The 19,460-nt window shown below is 37.9% G+C and overlaps 1 protein-coding gene across 2 annotated transcripts in view; it reads left to right on the top strand.

Moving 5' to 3' along the window:
• Positions 1 to 19,460, top strand: part of LOC137089282 (piezo-type mechanosensitive ion channel component 2) — a 103,878-nt gene that overhangs the window by 72,298 nt on the left and 12,120 nt on the right. The window contains exons 32-49 of one of the 2 annotated variants that reach the window (XM_067452823.1): positions 2,790 to 2,893; positions 3,973 to 4,071; positions 4,984 to 5,089; positions 5,173 to 5,241; positions 5,321 to 5,487; positions 6,439 to 6,629; positions 6,853 to 7,026; positions 7,745 to 8,338; positions 10,546 to 10,804; positions 11,134 to 11,316; positions 13,620 to 13,908; positions 14,517 to 14,649; positions 15,830 to 15,977; positions 16,195 to 16,412; positions 16,890 to 17,048; positions 17,242 to 17,389; positions 17,815 to 18,003; positions 19,160 to 19,252. In XM_067452823.1, the coding sequence (XP_067308924.1) occupies positions 2,790 to 2,893; positions 3,973 to 4,071; positions 4,984 to 5,089; positions 5,173 to 5,241; positions 5,321 to 5,487; positions 6,439 to 6,629; positions 6,853 to 7,026; positions 7,745 to 8,338; positions 10,546 to 10,804; positions 11,134 to 11,316; positions 13,620 to 13,908; positions 14,517 to 14,649; positions 15,830 to 15,977; positions 16,195 to 16,412; positions 16,890 to 17,048; positions 17,242 to 17,389; positions 17,815 to 18,003; positions 19,160 to 19,252 (3,323 nt within the window). The remainder of the gene's footprint in view (positions 1 to 2,789; positions 2,894 to 3,972; positions 4,072 to 4,983; positions 5,090 to 5,172; positions 5,242 to 5,320; positions 5,488 to 6,438; positions 6,630 to 6,852; positions 7,027 to 7,744; positions 8,339 to 10,545; positions 10,805 to 11,133; positions 11,317 to 13,619; positions 13,909 to 14,516; positions 14,650 to 15,829; positions 15,978 to 16,194; positions 16,413 to 16,889; positions 17,049 to 17,241; positions 17,390 to 17,814; positions 18,004 to 19,159; positions 19,253 to 19,460) is intronic. The other variant, XM_067452824.1, reaches the window with a different exon arrangement.

Genomic DNA, 19,460 nt, shown 5'->3' with positions numbered 1-19,460 from the left:
TTTCTTTTCAAAAAAAAAGTTATTTCTTTTCAAGACGCATTCGTTGTAGGCTACTGCTTTAATTTCAATGGACGTTTTCTCTGTAAAAAGAATAGAAATCAGAATCGAGTAACTCAGTTTTCACCACTGATTATTTTTGCTTGGAATTAAAAAATAAACCTGATTTAAATAAAAATCTGATGTTTTATAAAAGTTATTCGCTATATACATGGCCTGCAATTTTAAATCGCCATGTGAGAACACATTACATTAAAATATGCACTTCAATATGTTGACAGAAAGCAGGTTTAATATGTTTACATGCTAAACAAAATCGACTAAAGGGACAAAGATCTAGCAGTGCTGATCGGTTAATGCCTAATACACTTTGAAGCCTGGCAAATAATCGAGCTAAATGAAGAGTTTCCAGCAGAATGAAGAGCTTGTGCAGCGCTAACAGAATACAGACCATTTATACATGTTTTAGGAAATGTAATATTCTGCGGTCCATTTGTAGTAATTGTTTAAGGCGATTTAAGGCGATCATACAGTAGCCAGCACTCACCCCCTTTCATAAAGTGTGCGTGCCTTTCACTCTAGGCTGGTCGCTATGGTTGATTTGATTTGATGAGAGTCACGCGCGTGACGCATGGACACGCAGGACTGATTATTCGTCTTAGCCAATCACGTTGACAGAAAAAATAAATAAACATAATGTAGTGACGGCAGGTTTAGGGAAAATAGCGCAGTAAAAGAACCGATACAGCACTTAAAATGTACTCAAGTAAAAGTAAAAGTACACTGTTTTTAAACTACTTTAAAAAGTACAAAATCCTGAGAAAAACTACTCAATTACAGTAACGAGAGTATTTGTAAGTCGTTACTTTACACCACTGCTTATTCGAAAACAAAAACACCCAAACTTGGCAGAAAATACAGAGCAGAAAACAAAGCTAAATGTAGTTATGTTAGTGATATCTTGATTACTTTGCCTCAAACAAATCAAATGTAGTCAGCTAGAAAACTTTTATCTTTCATTGTATTTAGAATAAGAATTTGCATATTTTGATTTCCATTGCGTGTCAGAAGGTTTAGTAGGTTTTCATTTTTTGGATGAACTAACTTTTTAAACCAAAGGTTTATGGTCCCTCTCTTTATATCCTCTTCAACAAAGAAAGTGCCATCAGAAAACCATCAAAAAGCAAAGGAAATGCCTTCAAACTCATAGTGTTGGTGCTCTACAGCGAGTGATAGGGTGAGATGGTGTTTACTTTGTCTTCGTTGATGTGCTGATCTCCGTTATCAGCGGGATACTGAAGCACTATAAACAACTTCATCATTGTTAATATCTGTTTTATATATTGATTAGAATGCTGATTGTTATTAAGGAAAACCTGGTGGTACAGTCGTGGTATCAGACAGTAATACCATGGTTCATGATTGAATATGGTTGCTATATTCACATACTATGGTATTTACATGCTCTCCAATGTACTGCAAACACTACCATAGTATTACTATCATGATCCTGTCCAAAGCTACGGTATTACTGTTTACCATGATGATTAATGAGACACCCTCTAATCACTGTAGAAAATGTGTCTTTTTTTAGAGCTTTAAAGGGCCAGTATTTGGTTTTGTCACTTAAATAAAGTGTTGACATGTTTTCCCAGCATCCTCCCCTGCACTCCCTCTCCATTGTGGCTCTTCTGTTCAAGGACACAAGGCAGTTTCCTTATTCCAATTACTGTTTTTTATGCAACTGTGAAACTGCAGACAACGCGTACTGACTAACCCAACTAGAGATATAACTGTGTAGTTTTTCTTTTTCTTTTTTTCCTTCATTTTGTGGATTTATTAGATTTTATTGGTAATTGTTGTTTTATTAAAATACATAAAATGTGATATGCAAGATCTTCTCCAGTTTTATTGTTTTTGTTTTGGTACTGCTTTACAAATGTTCTGCAATTCCTGATAAACTAAGTTTGATTGTACGGTTTTCAGATTTAGAGATTCAGGTGAGTTTGATCAAGAGATTCAATGGTATTTTCTGATGTGCAAAATTGTGTATGTTATATACATATGTACATATATATTAGAGCTGTCGGTTTAATGCATTAATTTAATTAATTTGTTTGTGGAAAAAACTGTTAAAAAATTATTAGCATATTTAATGCACCCGCCCGAGACCTCTGTATATGTCATCATTTCATGAATTTGATTGGTGGTAAAGAGGAAGCTGTGTGATGGAGCCTGTAATATGCAGTTATAATTACACAAAAATGTAAGATATCAGGGAAAAAATGCCCTGTATGAGTTTTACCATATATTGTCTATATCACAATATGGTTATCACTATGTTATCAGTATCACACGAGGGCTGTTTTTGTTCTGAATAGCATGAGTGCAAATGTAATATTGATTGTATACAATTTTGCATATGAAAATATTACTTATAACTTATAAATACAATACTTACTCATTTAAAATAAAGAAGAAAAATGTATTTTCAAACCCATCAAAGTTATAGTTCACCCAAAATGTTTAATTCTGTCATCCTTTACTCACCCTCATGGCTGTTGAAGCCTAAAAGTTTGTGTAGTAAATTAAATGTTAAATCAAATTTACTCACTTTTACGCACTTTTTTTCATTTAACACAATAATGACTTTAAATTATGAAATGTCCACATCCTGAAATGAATTGTATTAAAAAAGTTGATCGCTTGACAGCCCTAATATATGTTATTCTACAGTTTACAGATTTTCTGTGATCATTTTGGCTAAACGCTCTCCTTCGTTCCTCTCTCAGTGGTTAGAAGTGGTGATTATTACCTGTTTGAAACTGACAGTGAAGAGGAGGAGGAAGATGACGAGAAAAAGGATGAAGAACCACCCAAGAGATCAGCCTTTCAGGTGAGTGAACCGCTGTGGAGAAAAACGTACATTTTTGTGTAAATGAAGAAACTAACCCATTTTAACCCGGTAAAACCTGACATTTTAAGTTATAGTCAGAAAAAAAAACAGACTATTTTTTTAACCCTTTGAGAAAATATCCAGGGTATTGTTAACCCCTAACAGTTTTGGACCAAATACACACTTTAGAAAACAAGAAACTAAAACAAAATCATAACTGGATAGAATCATTATAATAATGCAGGATAAATATTGATTAAAGTTTTGATTATGAAGTTAATTAGGATATAAATATATACAGGTATATTGAAGCGGCAGTGGATTTCAGAATCACCCCCTTCAGTATTCTCACAAAAATGCGTATAAATAGTACGAGTGTGCAATGTCGTGGAATGTATACGCCAAAACTCATTTTGGCGTGTCTATGGCACGCTGTTTTTCGCGTGCATATGATACGCATTTTATGGCGTATTATACATACGAACCCCCCACCCCACCACCCTAAACCTACCCAAGCGCGTGTCATATATACGCCATAAAGTGCGTATCATATGCACGCGAAAATGAGTTTTGGCGTATACATTCCACAACATTGCACACTGGTACTATTTATACGCATTTATGTGTGATCGGGTTGAAATATCATATGTGCCTGACTTTTGATTGCAGGCGTTGGTATCATCACAAATCTGAGAACAGTTTAAGACATTGTTGAGATCTGTTCTGAAACTCTAGAGGAGACGGGTGTGAGATTACTGGGGACTTTTTTTCAGGAGAGAAGCTGGAGACTTTAACGTCTCTGGTAGATCTCAATTTAATCGAAATAAATATTAGTTTTAATGAGATCTCTGTGGTTTTCCTCTCTAATCCCCAATCAAATAGCCCAGCATCCATCATCTGTGCATCTTCTCCTCTCAAGATAATTCCAACATTAAAATCCCCTCAGCATCTGTTCCAGTTCATCCATCTTTTTAGTTACAAACCTATTGATTGTTCACCTGTTGTAATCGTGTTGTAACTGTCTGAAGGGCTTCAGGATACTGATGCTGTGACTTTCTCCTGGTTCTTTCTCCTCTCAGCGAGCGATCAGAAAGTTTGCTTCGGCCCTCGTGGCTTTACCCAGATCAGTCATTAAACTGCCCAAAACCGTTCTGCAGTATTTAATCAGAGCGGCCAAGGTACCAGCACCGCAGGGAACGGGTCCTCTGTGTCTCATCTGTGTTTGTTGATGGTGTTTTATTGTAAGATTTCCATTCCATGTTGCTCCAATTATGATATATAATGAGATTATAAATGATATGAAATGGTGTAATACTCCTTCAAGGATTGCATGGGATGGAAATGATTTAGAGGTGAATGTGATGTCTTTGTTTAATGTGGTGGTTTTTGGGAAGGCACTTTTTTATGTTTATTTTTAATAATTTAATTGGTAACACTTTACAATTAGGTCCCATGAGATAACATTAGTTGATAAGCAATGCATTTGGTACAATATCTTTGTTAATATAAGTAAAAATACAACATACATTGAATAATACGAACAGACACAACTTTGATTTTCGTAATGTATTAGTAAATTCTTGAATTAACATTACCTAAAAATGTTTCATTGTTATTTATGAACTAAAGTTAACAAGTGGAACCTTATTGTAAAATGTTATCATTTGATTTTGTTGCTAGTAAATGATGTGATTTGCACCAGCTTTGAATTTTCCATTTTCTTGTGTAACCTGCATTCAAACGTCTCTAATTAATTTGATAATTAAATAAATGCTCATTGATATCCATGTATATGTGATTCGGCAATGTAAAATGGCTTTTCAAAGATTTGGAAAATTCAGATGGTGAACAGTTGTTTTGTTTGTATGCTGTGTGTGGATGTGCTTGTTTATCCAAGTCAAATTCAGCCTTTTCAGGGAATAAAATTCAAATTCATGATCGGAAAAAATGAAAAATACATTGCAAACTTGAATCATGGTTTCAATTTCTACTGGTTTCCTGAAATGGCTGAACATGTTTGTGTGTTTATGTCCTCGTACAACACTATACGCTTCATTAATGGATGAATCTGTATTGCTGTTGCTCTGTAGTTTGTGTATCACACCTGGATCACTGACTCTAAAGCCGTACTGAAGGAAAGAGGCAAAGGGAGGCGTTATTTCTGGAAGCGCAGACACAGAAAAGACAAGAAAGAAGGTACAACGCTCTTTCAAATCTGTCAAATTTGTGGCCATAATCCTAAATTTTGTCTCAGTGGACGAGCAACTTCCTGTGTGCAGGTCATGTGGCGATAGAGGTCGGTGAAGAAGAACGTCAGAGTTCAGAGGAAGAGAAAACAGACGGACCAGGTGTGTTCATCATGGCACACGTTCGCTTTACCAGTTCATATAAACATAGAAAAACCTCATAACTTTCCACTTCCTGTAGACAACATCATCAAGAGGGTCTTCAACATCATCAAGTTCACCTGGGTGCTGTTTCTGACCACCGTCGAGAGCATCACCAAGTGGCTGAACTCCGTCTGCCGAGAATACATCGACATCTCCACCGTTCTGCGCATTGAGCGCTGCATGCTGACCAGAGAAGTCAAAAAGGTTCTCTGCAAATGGTTATACATACCACTGGATGTGCATTAAACGATTTTAATGCATGACATCGAGGCAAAGAACTGCCAGATTCACAGCAGAGCATTTAAATCGTTTAATGCACATCTAGCCGTCGATTATCCCACTTATACCATGGTCATTTGCTAGCATTGATAAGTTAAAGCTGCATTGCTGCTTACAGGGTAAAAATCAGTCATCATTTGTGGCATTCTGCCCACTTTAAATCAAACACAGCGATAAAGACCATGATATAGGTACCGTGTGTGTGTGTGTGTGTGTGTGTGTGTGTGTGTGTGTGTGTGTGTGTGTGTGTGTGTGTGTGTGTGTGTGTGTGTTTAATGTGTTGATGAGTGTGTGTGTCAGAGGTGGACAGTCAAGTATTTTTCAAGTATACACTCTAAAAAATGCTGGGTTGTTTTAAGCCATGTTGGGTCAAATATGGACAAACCCAACAATTGGGTTGTTTTAACCCAGCGATTGGGTTCTTTCAATCCCACGGTTGGGTTAAATATTTGCTCAAGACAACCCAATCGCTGGGTTAAAACAACCCAATTGTTGGGTTTGTCCATATTTGACCCAACATTGGGTTGTTTTTTTACCCAGAATTTTTTAGAGTGTATGTATTTTTTATCAGTGTTTTTCTTGGGAAAACTTTTTCTTCACAACATTCCAAAGCATAATATTATATTTTTTACTGCTCTACGTTTCATATTGAATGCCATTTAATACCTAATTTAAAAAAAAATTAAAGTAATGCAAAATTTTAATTGAGAACAAGTAAAAAAGTTTAAACTTTAAATGTAGTTCAGATGCATTGGTACCTTTTGGAAAGGGCACAAGGTGGAACACATTTTTGAGAATAATCCAAACCTTCAGTGAATCAGCTTAGCTGGCGTGGGGTCTAGAACTGATCTGTACTCTTTATGCTTCGTCCCGCAGGGAAACGTGCCGTCCCGTGAGAGCATCCATGTGTACTACCAGAAGCAGATGAAACTGAACGGATCTCGTGAATCTGGACTAGACCGGATCAGCGAGGAGGATTCGGGCTCAATCAGAGGCCGCCGCAGACGGGTCGGACACAGTATGGATTCTCTCCAGTCTGGATTCGCCTCCAGAGACAGCATGTCCAGGTGCTCATCCTTGACTAATATTATTTCTAGGTTGAATCACATAACTTAAGAAAATATGTTTTATTTCATCCTAGAGTCAAAATAATAAATTTTTTGCATTGTGAGATTTTCATGACAAACACATTTGAAGTTTTCATGAGTTTCCCTCATGATTTCTTGTCATCTTTTTCATTGCATTATATTTCCACTCATCTGTCCATCTGTCCATCCGTCCATCCATCAGCGCACTCACCGACGCCACCATGCTGTTTTCCCGCCAGTCCACCTTGGACGACCTGGACGACATGCCTCATAATATTCCCAAAACCAGCGAACGCGCTCGTCCCAAACTGCGCAAAATGTACGGCTTGGACATGTCCAACTCCTCGGCGGACAGCGGGAGCAGCGTCATGTCCAGGTGCTGAGCTCATAACCCGCTTCATCACAGTCATCCTCACCCTCCACACTCCCCTTTTATTTGATTTATTTCAGATTTGATTTATTTTGACCTCAGCTGCATTATAATGTGAACAGGTTTGCCGTGCTAATGGAAAACCTGAAAAATAATGCAAAATAAATTAAAATATGAACTGATATTTACACATTTCAGTTTTATCTGGCCGACTACTATTGATAAATATCATCTTGTGGAACATTGTTTTTACAAAATTACATTATGAATATAAAGTATTTATTTGTAATTATAATATTAGTAATAGTTTAGTTAAACTAATTATTTTACTAATTACTAATTATAAACTAATTACTTACAATTAATTATTATATATAATAATAATTATAATATTAAACTATTATTATTATATAAGAATTAACAATATAAATATATGTCTCAAACATTTTATTATTGTAGTATTCTTTTTTTTTAGGTATTATTGTGTCAGTAAAGTAGTTGGTTATACATATAATTTTATCATATTTAAAATCATATTTTATCATATTTTAAAAAATCCTGAAAAGTAAGGATATTTCAGTGGTAAATATAGATTTTGGGAAGACAAAGTAAATATTTAAGTGTATCTATTTTATTATTCAAAACGTCTTCTGAAAATGTTCCACAATTCATGCATTGCTATGTTTATATGATGCTGTTTCCTGTTTTTGTTGTGTTTTTCCAGTGAAGCCACTCAGTGTGTAACACTGTTCTCCCGGCAAGGCACCAACGACACGATAGACGAGGTTGAGGATGACCCAGAGCAGGTGGAGGACCAGAAGGAAACAACAGAGCCGGAGCCCGGAGCCAGTGAGGACCAACCGCAGGGAGATGATCATGAGGAAGAGATGCAGGAGGAAGAGGAAGAGGAAGTCCAGTGGGATTTGGTAGATCCAGAGGAAGAAGTGGAAGATGTTCAGGAGCCTCAGCTGGAGAGCGAGGAGCACCGAGAGGAAGAGCAGTGTGACACTGAAGATGAGGAGGGAGAACGGTCTATCCACCAGGACGAAGGTGAATCATCGGGAGCGGAGAACATGCAAACCGATGTGGTCAGCATGCAGCTCTTCACCCCGGACACGGACGCGCCCAACACCTCAGACGCAGACGTGCCGCCCAGCTACAGCAAAGCCGTGAGCTTCGACCGTCTCTCCGTAAGCGACGACAGCGACAGTGATAAACGGATGATGGTAATGACTCCCGACAGCAGATCTGATCTGGACGACCCTCTGCTGCCCTCCACCACCACCGATCTGACCGCCAGCGAACTGCTGCTCAACAAGTGAGTTATTTTACATAAGTCTCGGCTTATTTAAAGGGTTACTTCAGCAATTTAGCATATGGCTTTGTATCAGAAGAAACCCGGGAGTATATGAAACATGCTTCTCCCTCTTATATCCCCCTGAGACAAGAGATTTATGTATTTTATTTCTGGAAAAAGTCCTCTGATGACGCAAATATCGTCATTTTGCATCATCTTTGAGTATCTTTTGGCCAGAGGCTGAAGACTACAGCCAGTAGAAGGAGCTATTTCCACATGTTTTCACCCTGGCATGGGGGATGGAGATCGCACTCACAACGCTCGGCTCGGGCAGCCGCGGGCAATAATGTAAACGGAGCGATGCGGAGCAAAGTGAGTGTTACAACTTTTCAAATGAATTCCTTTGAGAGTTAAGCTTCCAAAGGCATGAACTGAAAACGCCCCAGACTGAACACACGCTGTGAATGTATGCTGCGGCTGCGATTACCTCAGCTCTCCTGATGAATGTAATCTGACTCCTGCTGCGTTTGTGCCGTGATACTCGATTGGCTCGCTCACATTATATTGAACAAACACGTTCAATTTTTAATTGTAATGTCTGTTCTCTAACTGAACTGACTTCATGAAAATAAACGCGGTGGGAAAGTGTTCCAGTAATCCAGCAGTGGCTTTGGGAGTGGCCTTGTAGATCAGCGAAGCAATGCATTCTGGGAGTTCTTGACTTTCATCCCCATGATATAGATAAGTGTATATATATAATATATATATAAAATTATATATAAATATATAATAAGTTCTAATATAGAGAATTGCAAGGGTAACAAAGCAATGGAACAAAGTCAAACAGCAAGAACAAAAATACACTTCCAAAATAAAATTGAAAAATTCCATAAGATCGCAAAATTCCAAAACAAGACAGGAATTGTAATTCTATTAATGATAGCTTTTTTTCCCCAATTTTCATTAAAAAAAATTGTAATTTTGCTATGTGCTTTTGTCATTTTGGATCATTTTTAAAAATTAAACTAAATCTTTAGCCTGGATGCCAGCCGAACTTAGCCCCGCCCACAAAATGTTAATGTCGGGCGGTTCAGTCTGGCCTCGCTCCATAGAGGAGTAATTATCCCCGAACAGAAACTGTTCTGACCAATGAAATCATCAGGGCGGGCTTTAGACGATTGTAGACAGATGATCAACAGTAACGTAATCATCACGTCATCAAAGGGGCTTGGGTTATATTTGTTCAAATCCTAAACTTGTTCGTATCTGCATCACCTTCACTATTTCTCTCAGAAATGATGATCATGTTGGGTAAGTACTCTGTGTCTCATTAAATTCTTTTATTTTTTCACAACACCGGCAAAGATCGTTTATTCCAGCGCGTGTGCAGACAGGGTTGCCAAGTTTTTACAACTAAACCTGCCAACTACCAGCCCTAAACAATAGTTTCTCGGGGGGTTCTCCCGGAAAAAATGGTGTTTGGGGGTAAAATGTGTGTTATTTTTGCAAGGTTGCTGCTAAAATTCGCACTCATGGGTCTATATATCACATAATAGTCGCTTCAACCCGTGGACATAGAAAACAACCCGCGGGAAAAAACGCGGACTTGGCAACACAGTGCAGTTGAGTCTGTTGACGTCGCTTCGTTGCTCTGATTGGTTGTTGGTCTGTCCAATTGAGATCTTTCCTGGTTGGGTTGAAACGCCCCATAATCACAGCCCAATGGAGCATCAGACTCATATTCTGACTAGAATTGATCTTTATTTAAATTAAATATTTTTAATAGTTTTTGTTTTGTTTAAAAAAATTTAATTTGTTTATTAAGTAGTTAAATAGTTGTACATTTTGATTTAAGATTATTATCGTTTAGAACTTAAACTTAATAAAAAAATTGCAATTATTGTTTAATGGTTTAATATTTATAAACTATTTGTAAATATATAAACATTTTTATAATAGTTATATCTACTATTTATATTCTTAAAATGCATTATAATATTTAAAATGTTATTTTAATATTTATATTTTGTTATTAGCTTTATTTCCGTGAACAATTAAAAAAAAAATAGTTTTAGTTTCAGTTTATTTAACACTGCTACAGTGCACACTCAAGTACACACTCACTTTCCCCTGATCAGTAAAACTAGTACACAGTAGGTATAATCTCAGGTGTGTGTCTGGCTATATGCGGTCATTTTAATGTGATCTGTTTTCCTGCTGTTTTCCAGAATGTTCTACGACGAGGAGCTGGAGAACTCTGAGAGTTTCTATAAGTCGCAGCCACTGGGTTTGCAGCTGTGTTACGCTCTCTATAACCTGCTGGTGGCGCACTCTGAGATGGTCTGCTATCTGGTCATCATCCTCAACCACATGATCTCGGCTTCCATGGCCACACTGGTGCTGCCCATCCTCATCTTCCTGTGGGCGATGCTCTCTGTTCCTCGGCCCAGCAAGCGTTTCTGGATGACGGCCATCGTGTACACCGAGGTCAGGGTTTGTTTTGGCTAAATACTGTAGAAATGGCTTGTGTATTGAATTCTGTGGGTACAGATTCTGTGCAGGCCCACTTTACACTATAAATATGAATTCATTTTAAGTCGTTTGTAAACCAAAACTGTTAGGCGTTAACAGCTTATGACCCAAGGCAGTAGTGAAAAATGAAGGCCAATTGTCAGGAGTGTAATTAATTAAAATAAATATTTACTTAGGAATAGTTTGCAGTTTTAACAGCAGAAGCCAGCTTCAAGTCTCATAAGGATTTCCTAGGCCGCGCTGTCTCTCTCACCGTCTCGTAAATGTGTTTTTATTTCCTCCAGGTCACCATCGTCATCAAGTACTTCTTCCAGTTCAGCTTTTTCCCATTCAACCAACACTTGGAAGTCAGCAGGACAAAGCCGTACCATCCGCCCAACATCCTCGGTATAGAGAAGAAAGACGGATACGTGCACTTTGACCTGGTGCAGCTCCTGATGCTGTTTTTCCACAGATCCATACTTAAGGTTCTTACTCTTAATTGCCACGTAATTTCCATCTAATAGTAGCAATGCTTGACTTAAGAAAGGCAGTAAAACTAATAAACTTTGTCAGTAAAGCACCTTTCATGCATTATCATGCTTATTAAAAAAAACTTGTTTAGTAGGCAGAATTGTTCTTGTTAACATATGCAAATATAAATTGTTAACATAAGCATTTATAAAACCTAAATAAATATATTTTTATAGAGATAATCCATGGCTAGCTGTGCCTTTAGTAAGGAATAATTGACCATTTTCAATAATTCAATGACCCAGAGTGAATAATTCTGCTTATAATATGGTTACCACACCTCAAAACATTGTTCAGATGATGTTTTTCAACACATTTGTCAGGTTTTTGTCTTTAAAATACTCATTTCTTACGCATCTCATGCCAAGCCTCCGTTGCTAATTCAAAAAAACAATTTTAGAGTTATAATGGAGGCTTGAGTCACTGATAGCAGACTAATGCAGTTATGAGAGAGAGAGAGAGAGAGAGAGAGAGAGAGAGAGAGAGAAGGAGAGAGAGACATTAAGTGTGTGTGTCTCTCAGTGTTCGGCAGCAGCATCTTTAATAGTGAAACTGTAAGTTTATCTGCTTAAAGAAAAGCCCCGTTATTCCCTCGCCAGTGAGAAACGTCATGCCGCTTTTAAGTTAAAATAACTGAAATAAAGGAAATCATGTAATGCGGTCAAAACCTGCCTGGAACTACTTTAGCTGTGCGTTTCTCTGAAAATAATTGCACTACTTTTTTGCAATAATTGCATAATTGTAATAATCTTACAACATTTGTCAACAAGTCATATTCAAGCATTCAACAGTCCCGTAGAATAAATGCTTTAAATGCAAGACATGGACGCAAAGAACCACCTGACACGAAGTGGAGCATTCAAATCATTTATTTATCCCACTTATTGGTCATTTGACAGCATTGATAAGTTAAAGCTGTTATTGATGCTTGCAGTGAAATATTAGTGGAAGGGTACAAATTATGGTTATTTTCATCCGTTACGGTTCGTTAGATCCAGCATTCTGTCCGCTTTAAAGGTCCCGTTCTTCGTGTGCTTTCGAAGCTTAGGGTTAGTCAACAAACGGTTTTAGTTGCGTCGTTAAAGCAGGAAGTGCAGCGGTGTAGTCCAAACCGGCCGTTCGCTGTAGGCTTTGAAAGGGAACTTCTGTTAAATAAAATATCTCGCTTGGCATTGAACTTTGAGCTTTATAATTTTACAGGTATTATTTATGCTCTAACAGCAACATTGCAAATTAACTAAAGTTTGAATATTGGAAACGCGAAGAACGGGACCTTTAAATCAGACATAGAGATAAAGTAGTGCATACAATCACATTTGAATGAATGAATTATAGAATTTAATATTATCTGTGAGAGATACAGAGAGAGAAGAAGCTCTGGAATGTGTGCTTCAATGAAAACAGCGCATTAATTTAGAACGTGATTAAACTGACTGGAACTACCTGTACATTAAACACCTTTCAGCCAATCAGAATCAAGTGTTCAGACAGACCATATTAAGTTTGCATACTATTTGATCTTTAAGATCTGCACACTGATTGATTTCCAAAGTCCAAGGTCTTGTTTGGAATAAATAACGCTTGCTTCACCTGTTTTCTGCTTTAGCTTTGAGATATTTGGCAGCTTTGAGAATGCCAAGTTAAGGCTGGAAACATAATTCACCAGAGATTATGAGATCTAAGCAAAGCCACTGGACTGTTGAGAGCTTTGAACCATAAAATGGATTTTAAAATCAATTCTTAATGTTTGAGGTTCCTCTCCTCTCCAGGCTTCAGAATATTACATAGAATCAAAGCTTCAGCATGACATTGCAATTTTCACCAGGGTAAACTAATATCATAAAAACAGTGCCTGTAAAAAATTATAAGCATTTTAGATGTATTTTATATCAATATTTTTTGCAGCCCTATAGAATCTAGCCATGATTTTGCTGTGAAGCATTAAAGAAGACGGTTTGAAAAGGTTGTTAAGATCAGGAGAGACACTCCACAGTGGAGTATGCCCCAGACTTTAACTAGTAGTTTTATCTAACAAACCTAAATGGGATTTTATTGCTTAAAGAAATGGTACATGAATTTTTATCCCATTTGTGGAAAGTGCCTTTTATTTACTTTACAACTTTGATTAAACGGGCAATAAATGGGTCTCGCTTGAAGCACTATTTTCCATTTCCAGTTTGTTTTCCTAACCAAAGACCATCACAATGGCTTGAATTTGTCCAGTTAATCTCATTTACTCTCTCTCTCTTTGGCTCAGTGTCATGGTCTCTGGGATGAAGATGAACCTAAAATGTCCCGAAAAGATTCAAGTCTTCATCAGGAAGAGTCTGTGGACGAGGGGAAGATGGCGGTGGCGATTCCAGCTGAGGAAGAGAAGATGAGTTCTCCAGCGTACTCGCTGAAGTCCGTGAACTTCGGCATGTCCGTGGACTCGTCCCAGGTGCACATGCATATGCGTTATCCTGAGCATCGGCCATATCTGCGGCGGCAGAGCACCAGCGGCGGATCTCACCTCTCCCGACGCTCCTCTGCGCGCTCCAAACGCGGTGAGAGTTACAGAAATCAGGTCACTTTTAAGGAGATTTATGTCAAAAACATTTCTTCGTTCTGAACCACCTTAAGTTTATAGAGGCGACCCGTAGAGACCCGTTTAGAGGAGACCGTTTAGAGTGATGTTATTAACATGAGCATCGAAAGGAAGGAGTTTTCAGTTGCCACAGAAAAGCAAATTTCTGTGAAAAATAGAAATGTTATGTTCCAGTTTATTTTGAAATAATTAAATATATAATTTAATTAATTAAATAAATGTATCTATTTTGTTAAATTCTATGAAAATAAAACATTTATTGTTTAATATAATTCACGATATCCTCTTTCACACTCTTCCACACACACTGTGGAATTTACATTTTTGGGATGGGTAAATTAGGTCAAAAGTAATCTAAAAGTGATCAAAAAGTAGTCATTAGATTACCTTAAATGCATAATTCTAGTATATTGTGTTTGTCAAGTACCCTATAATCCGTGCTGGGGGACACATCATGAATCTGGTTGGTCAGGGTCATCTTTGGACAGAGCAGTGAAAGTAACTTTCTTGGCTAATGTGATCTTTGTGGTTCTTCTGGGTTTAACTGTGGTGAGGTTTGGTTCACAGGCAGCACGAGCACACGGAACAGCTTTCGGAGAGAAAACAGTGAGCCAGAAGTACCGCAGAAGAGCCGGAAAGAAATGATTATGGAGAAGGTCCGAGAGCAGCTCATCAAAGCAAAGGTTTACCTGATCAAAAAGTGAGTGTGAGAGTGTGTGAGCGTGTGAGAGTGCGTGTGTGAGCGTGCGTGTGTTTGTGTTTGTGTGCCTGTTTATGTGGTTTATGAGGACACAAATTTGTATAACTACATGGAGAGTCCCTGTAAACCACATAGACCAGAGTGAGTGAGTGAGTGAGTGAGTGAGTGAGTGAGTGAGTGAGTGAGTGAGTGAGTGAGTGAGTGTGTGAGTGAGTGAGTGCGTGAGTGCGTGAGTGCGTGCGTGCGTGCGTGCGTGCGTGCGTGAGTGCGTGAGTGAGTGAGTGAGTGAGTGAGTGCGTGAGTGAGTGCGTGAGTGAGTGCGTGAGTGCGTGCGTGCGTGAGTGCGTGCGTGCGTGCGTGCGTGCGTGAGTGAGTGCGTGAGTGCGTGAGTGAGTGCGTGCGTGCGTGCGTGCGTGCGTGCGTGCGTGCGTGCGTGCGTGCGTGCGTGCGTGCGTGCGTGCGTGCGTGCGTGCGTGCGTGCGCGAGTGAGCGAGTGAGCGAGTGAGCGTGTGAGCGAGTGAGCGTGTGAGTGTGTGAGTGAGTGTGCGAGTGAATGTGTGTGTGTGTGGGGGGGGGGGGGATTCTAGACCTCTGAAGCAACTCTTCCTTTCTATTCCTTTCTTCCTATTGATCAAATTTCATTTGTTCTGCGTTTTAAAATATGAAATTGTTAAATTTTTTTGCGTTCTTTTGTTTACCAAAACAACAACAGAATTTCTGAAAAAATTAAACACTATTGTGGTTGAAATTGTAATACATAATTAAATTGTTAAAGTTTTATTAATTCTATTGATTAGACATAGTTTTTGATAACCTAAATGTAATACATTTTAATTAATTGATACATTTAAAATACGGAATTCAGAAAAATGGAAATGGAAAACATGGAATTGGGGGAAAAAATAACTAAAATGTTACTAAAATGGATTTCATATGGACCTTCACTTTAAACAATCCAATCAATTCCCAAAGGATACAAATTAATTGCCTCTCTCTTTTTCAGATTATGGGCGTAAAATAGTTTATGAGTTATGGTTATGAATTCCATTTCATGCTGACTGATTGATGTGCACTCTTTCAGCCAAACTTTTTAAAATATATTTAATTATCTTTCATCCTAATATTTTGAATATATTTAATTAGTCCTTGTCTTCAGTGTCTGTTTCTCTTCTCTCTTCAGATTGGTTGCGGTCTATCAGCCCATCCGTCAGTTCTTCTATAACCTGATCCATCCCGAGTACAACGCCGTGACGGACGTTTACGTCTTCATGTTTCTAGCAGACACCGTTGATTTTATCATTATTGTCTTTGGCTTCTGGGCATTTGGGGTAAATTTGAAATTTTGTTATTTAATAGACATATTAAGAAGACTTAATCATTTTAATAAAAAGTAATTATGCATGCAGTTTGCATATGCAGTAATTAGACAAGGTTTCAGATCACATTCATTCTTAAAATGAACAAGCATTGCTTCTTCTCCTTGACTGTGTGTGTGTGTGTGTGTGTGTGTGTGTGTGTGTTGATGTTGTTTTCTCTGGCTCTCAGAAAAATCAGGGCGATGGTGCTGACATCACGTCCTCGCTCTCAGAAGACCAGGTTCCTGGGCCGTTCCTCGTCATGGTCCTCATCCAGTTCGGCACGATGGTGGTGGATCGCGCTCTCTACCTCCGCAAGACGGTGATGGGGAAAGTCATTTTCCAGGTCATCCTGGTGTTCGGCATCCATTTCTGGATGTTTTTTATTCTACCAGGAATCACAGAAAGGTAAAGGAGTGCTAGGAATTAAATTTTATTTTAAATTGATATTAAATAAATAAGTAAAACAGTGGCTAGACATCCAGCCACCCACCCACCCACCCACCCATCCATCCATCCATCCATCCACCCACCCACCCACCCATCTATCTATCTGTCCGTCCGTCCATCCATCCATCCATCTACCCACCCACCCCCACCCATCTATCTGTTCGTCCATCCATCCATCCATCCATCCATCCATCCATCCATCCATCCATCCATCCATCCATCCATCCATCCATCCATCTATCTATCCATCCATCCATCCATCCATCCATCCATCCATCTATCTATCTATCTATCTATCTATCTATCTATCTATCTATCTATCTATCTATCTATCTATCTATCTATCTATCTATCTATCTATCTATCTATCTATCTATCTATCTATCTATCTATCTATCTAGTTCTGCAAGAATGTGTTTCCTCTCCTCTGTGCAGGCGCTTCAGTCACAACAAAATTGCTCAGTTGTGGTATTTTGTGAAATGCATTTACTTCGGCCTGTCAGCGTATCAGATCCGATGTGGATATCCGACTCGCATCCTGGGAAACTTCCTCACCAAGAGCTACAACTACGCCAACCTCTTCCTCTTCCAGGGGTGAGAAACGTGTTTAAAGGCAATTGAGAGGGTGAAGTCGTATGTCATTTATGTTTGCCTGGAATGACATAAAATACGTTTTTTAGGGGTCAAACATAGAACCCGACTGGTTTGCATTTGTTTACTTATTTACTAGTGGTCGACTGTTAGATTTCTAAATTACCCACATTATAGTAAGTGTTGTATGTCCAAGGTTCCGTCTGATCCCGTTCCTGACGGAGTTGCGAGCCGTGATGGACTGGGTGTGGACGGACACGACGCTCAGTTTGTCTAGCTGGATCTGTGTGGAGGACATCTACGCTCACATCTTCATCCTCAAATGCTGGAGGGAATCTGAGAAGGCAAGAGAGTTTATATATCTCCCCCAGACAAACCGTCTCAGTCCTAAATCGATGAATTATTTGTATATAAATGCATATATTAAGTTACTTAAGTGCCAAAACATTTAAACATATGGTTCTTTCGCTTTGATATTCTGCCTCCACGATGAGGCAAGTTTTATCCATTATTTTGCTTACGGTAGTTTTTTTCAAATGTGAAGTAGGCTGTAGTTTTATTTCCTTTACCCAGTCATATTTAGTCAAATATCCTGACAAATATAAACAGTAAAATCGCGAGCCTGACTGTCCATTTTCTTTCACTCCAGATAGAGGTGATTCAGGTTAAATGAAATATGCTATATAAATAAACTTGCATTGCCTTAACTTGGGCACTGAAAGAATCCGTAGCGCATCCATCCTAACCAGCTGTTGATGTCGTGTTGCAGCGAAACCCTCAGCCGCGCGGGCAGAAGAAGAAGAAGGTTGTGAAGTATGGAATGGGAGGCATGATCGTGATGCTTCTGATCTGCATCGTTTGGTTCCCGCTGCTCTTCATGTCTCTGGTCAAATCTGTGGCAGGAGTGGTCAACAGCCCGCTGGACGTGTCCGTCACACTCACACTCGGAGGACTGCAGGTGCGCATTACATTAAAGCTCACTTCACATTTCTACATACAGGACAGAGTTAAGTTTTATTGCTATCAGAGCTGTTTCTCCTAAGAAAGCAAACTGGACACAAATGAGTCTCTAGTAATAGTGTAGAGATAAAATGAATATGTAAAGCATCTCGGATCATTTGATGAGAAATGTTGAGCTCATAGTGAGATCTCTGTAGGTGTCATTTTAATAATATAAGTTACTATTACTATACTACTATAGTTTTTTTATTCACATTCAATATAATATTAACTCATATTATATAGAGAGTAGCTTTGATTTTTGTTTTCAGTTTAATAATTGCATTTCTGTTATTTTTATTAGTTATTGTTTTCATTTATTTGCTGTTTGTTTTGTTTCTATTTAGCTTTAATGTATTTTTATGTATTTGTATTATTATTATTAGTAGTATTATTATTATTATTATTATAGGGATACACCAATATAAAACTTTTGGCTGATAACTCAAACAAATTTATATTTGAAAGCCAATAATCAATATATTGGCCAATAAATCTAAATTAACAATTTTATATAGTTTCTGGGAGCCTGATTACAAAAAGAAAAGTCTACACATTAAAATGAATAGTATTTTCCTTTTTGAAGTGATTCCAATCATATTTTAAAGCCATTCAAAACCATCATGGCACGCAGTTCGCGTCTGAAGTGTCTCCGCTGAAGGAAATAAAACATAATTTATACATGGCTTTAATATATCGGCCAAATTGTCTTATACCGATATGGTGGTTGATATTGTGCATGTCTAATTTATAATAATGTTTGTTTTAATTTTAGAGTAATATTTAGTAATTTTATTATTATTATTATTATTTGTCGTTTTTTTGTATTAGTTTGTTTTTGTAGCTTTCTTTCTGTTTTAGTCATTTTAGAACATTTGTTAACTTGCATTTGTTAGTCACTTAATAGTTGGCAAAACAATATTTCAAAGGTTTTACTCTAATATTTCTATTTTAGCTGAATTTTAATGGCGAAAAAATTTGAGACATTGTGGAGATCTCTTCTGAAACTCAAACACATCGAAACTCAAAAACTCAAACACAATCCCACTGTGCTTATCATTTGATTATCAACATGGCTTACCCTTTTTCCATTCTTGTTGCATTCTGTTTTCCAGCCGATCTTCACAATGAGCGCCCAGCAGAACCATATAAAAAGCGTCAATTCCTCACAGTTTAAAGTGCTCACAGATGTCTACAGCACTAATGCAGTAAGAAACTGCTTCTGTCTGAGTCCTTTGTATTTTTATGACATGAATATGTTTTATGTCATGCACCCGAATGATTTTCAAATGCTGATTGTTGAGGCCCATATTAATGGACAATACTATTGTTTTAATGTCAACATTTTACTGCATAATCAACTTAAGAAATTATATTCTGCAAAGATAAAATGGAGCTTATTGCCAAGGAATATTA

This window comes from Pseudorasbora parva, chromosome 9 (genome assembly GCF_024679245.1).
Source record: "Pseudorasbora parva isolate DD20220531a chromosome 9, ASM2467924v1, whole genome shotgun sequence".
Taxonomy (NCBI): Eukaryota; Metazoa; Chordata; class Actinopteri; order Cypriniformes; family Gobionidae; genus Pseudorasbora; species Pseudorasbora parva.
Note: the sequence above shows the minus strand (reverse complement) of the source record. Positions and strands in the feature narration are given on the sequence as shown.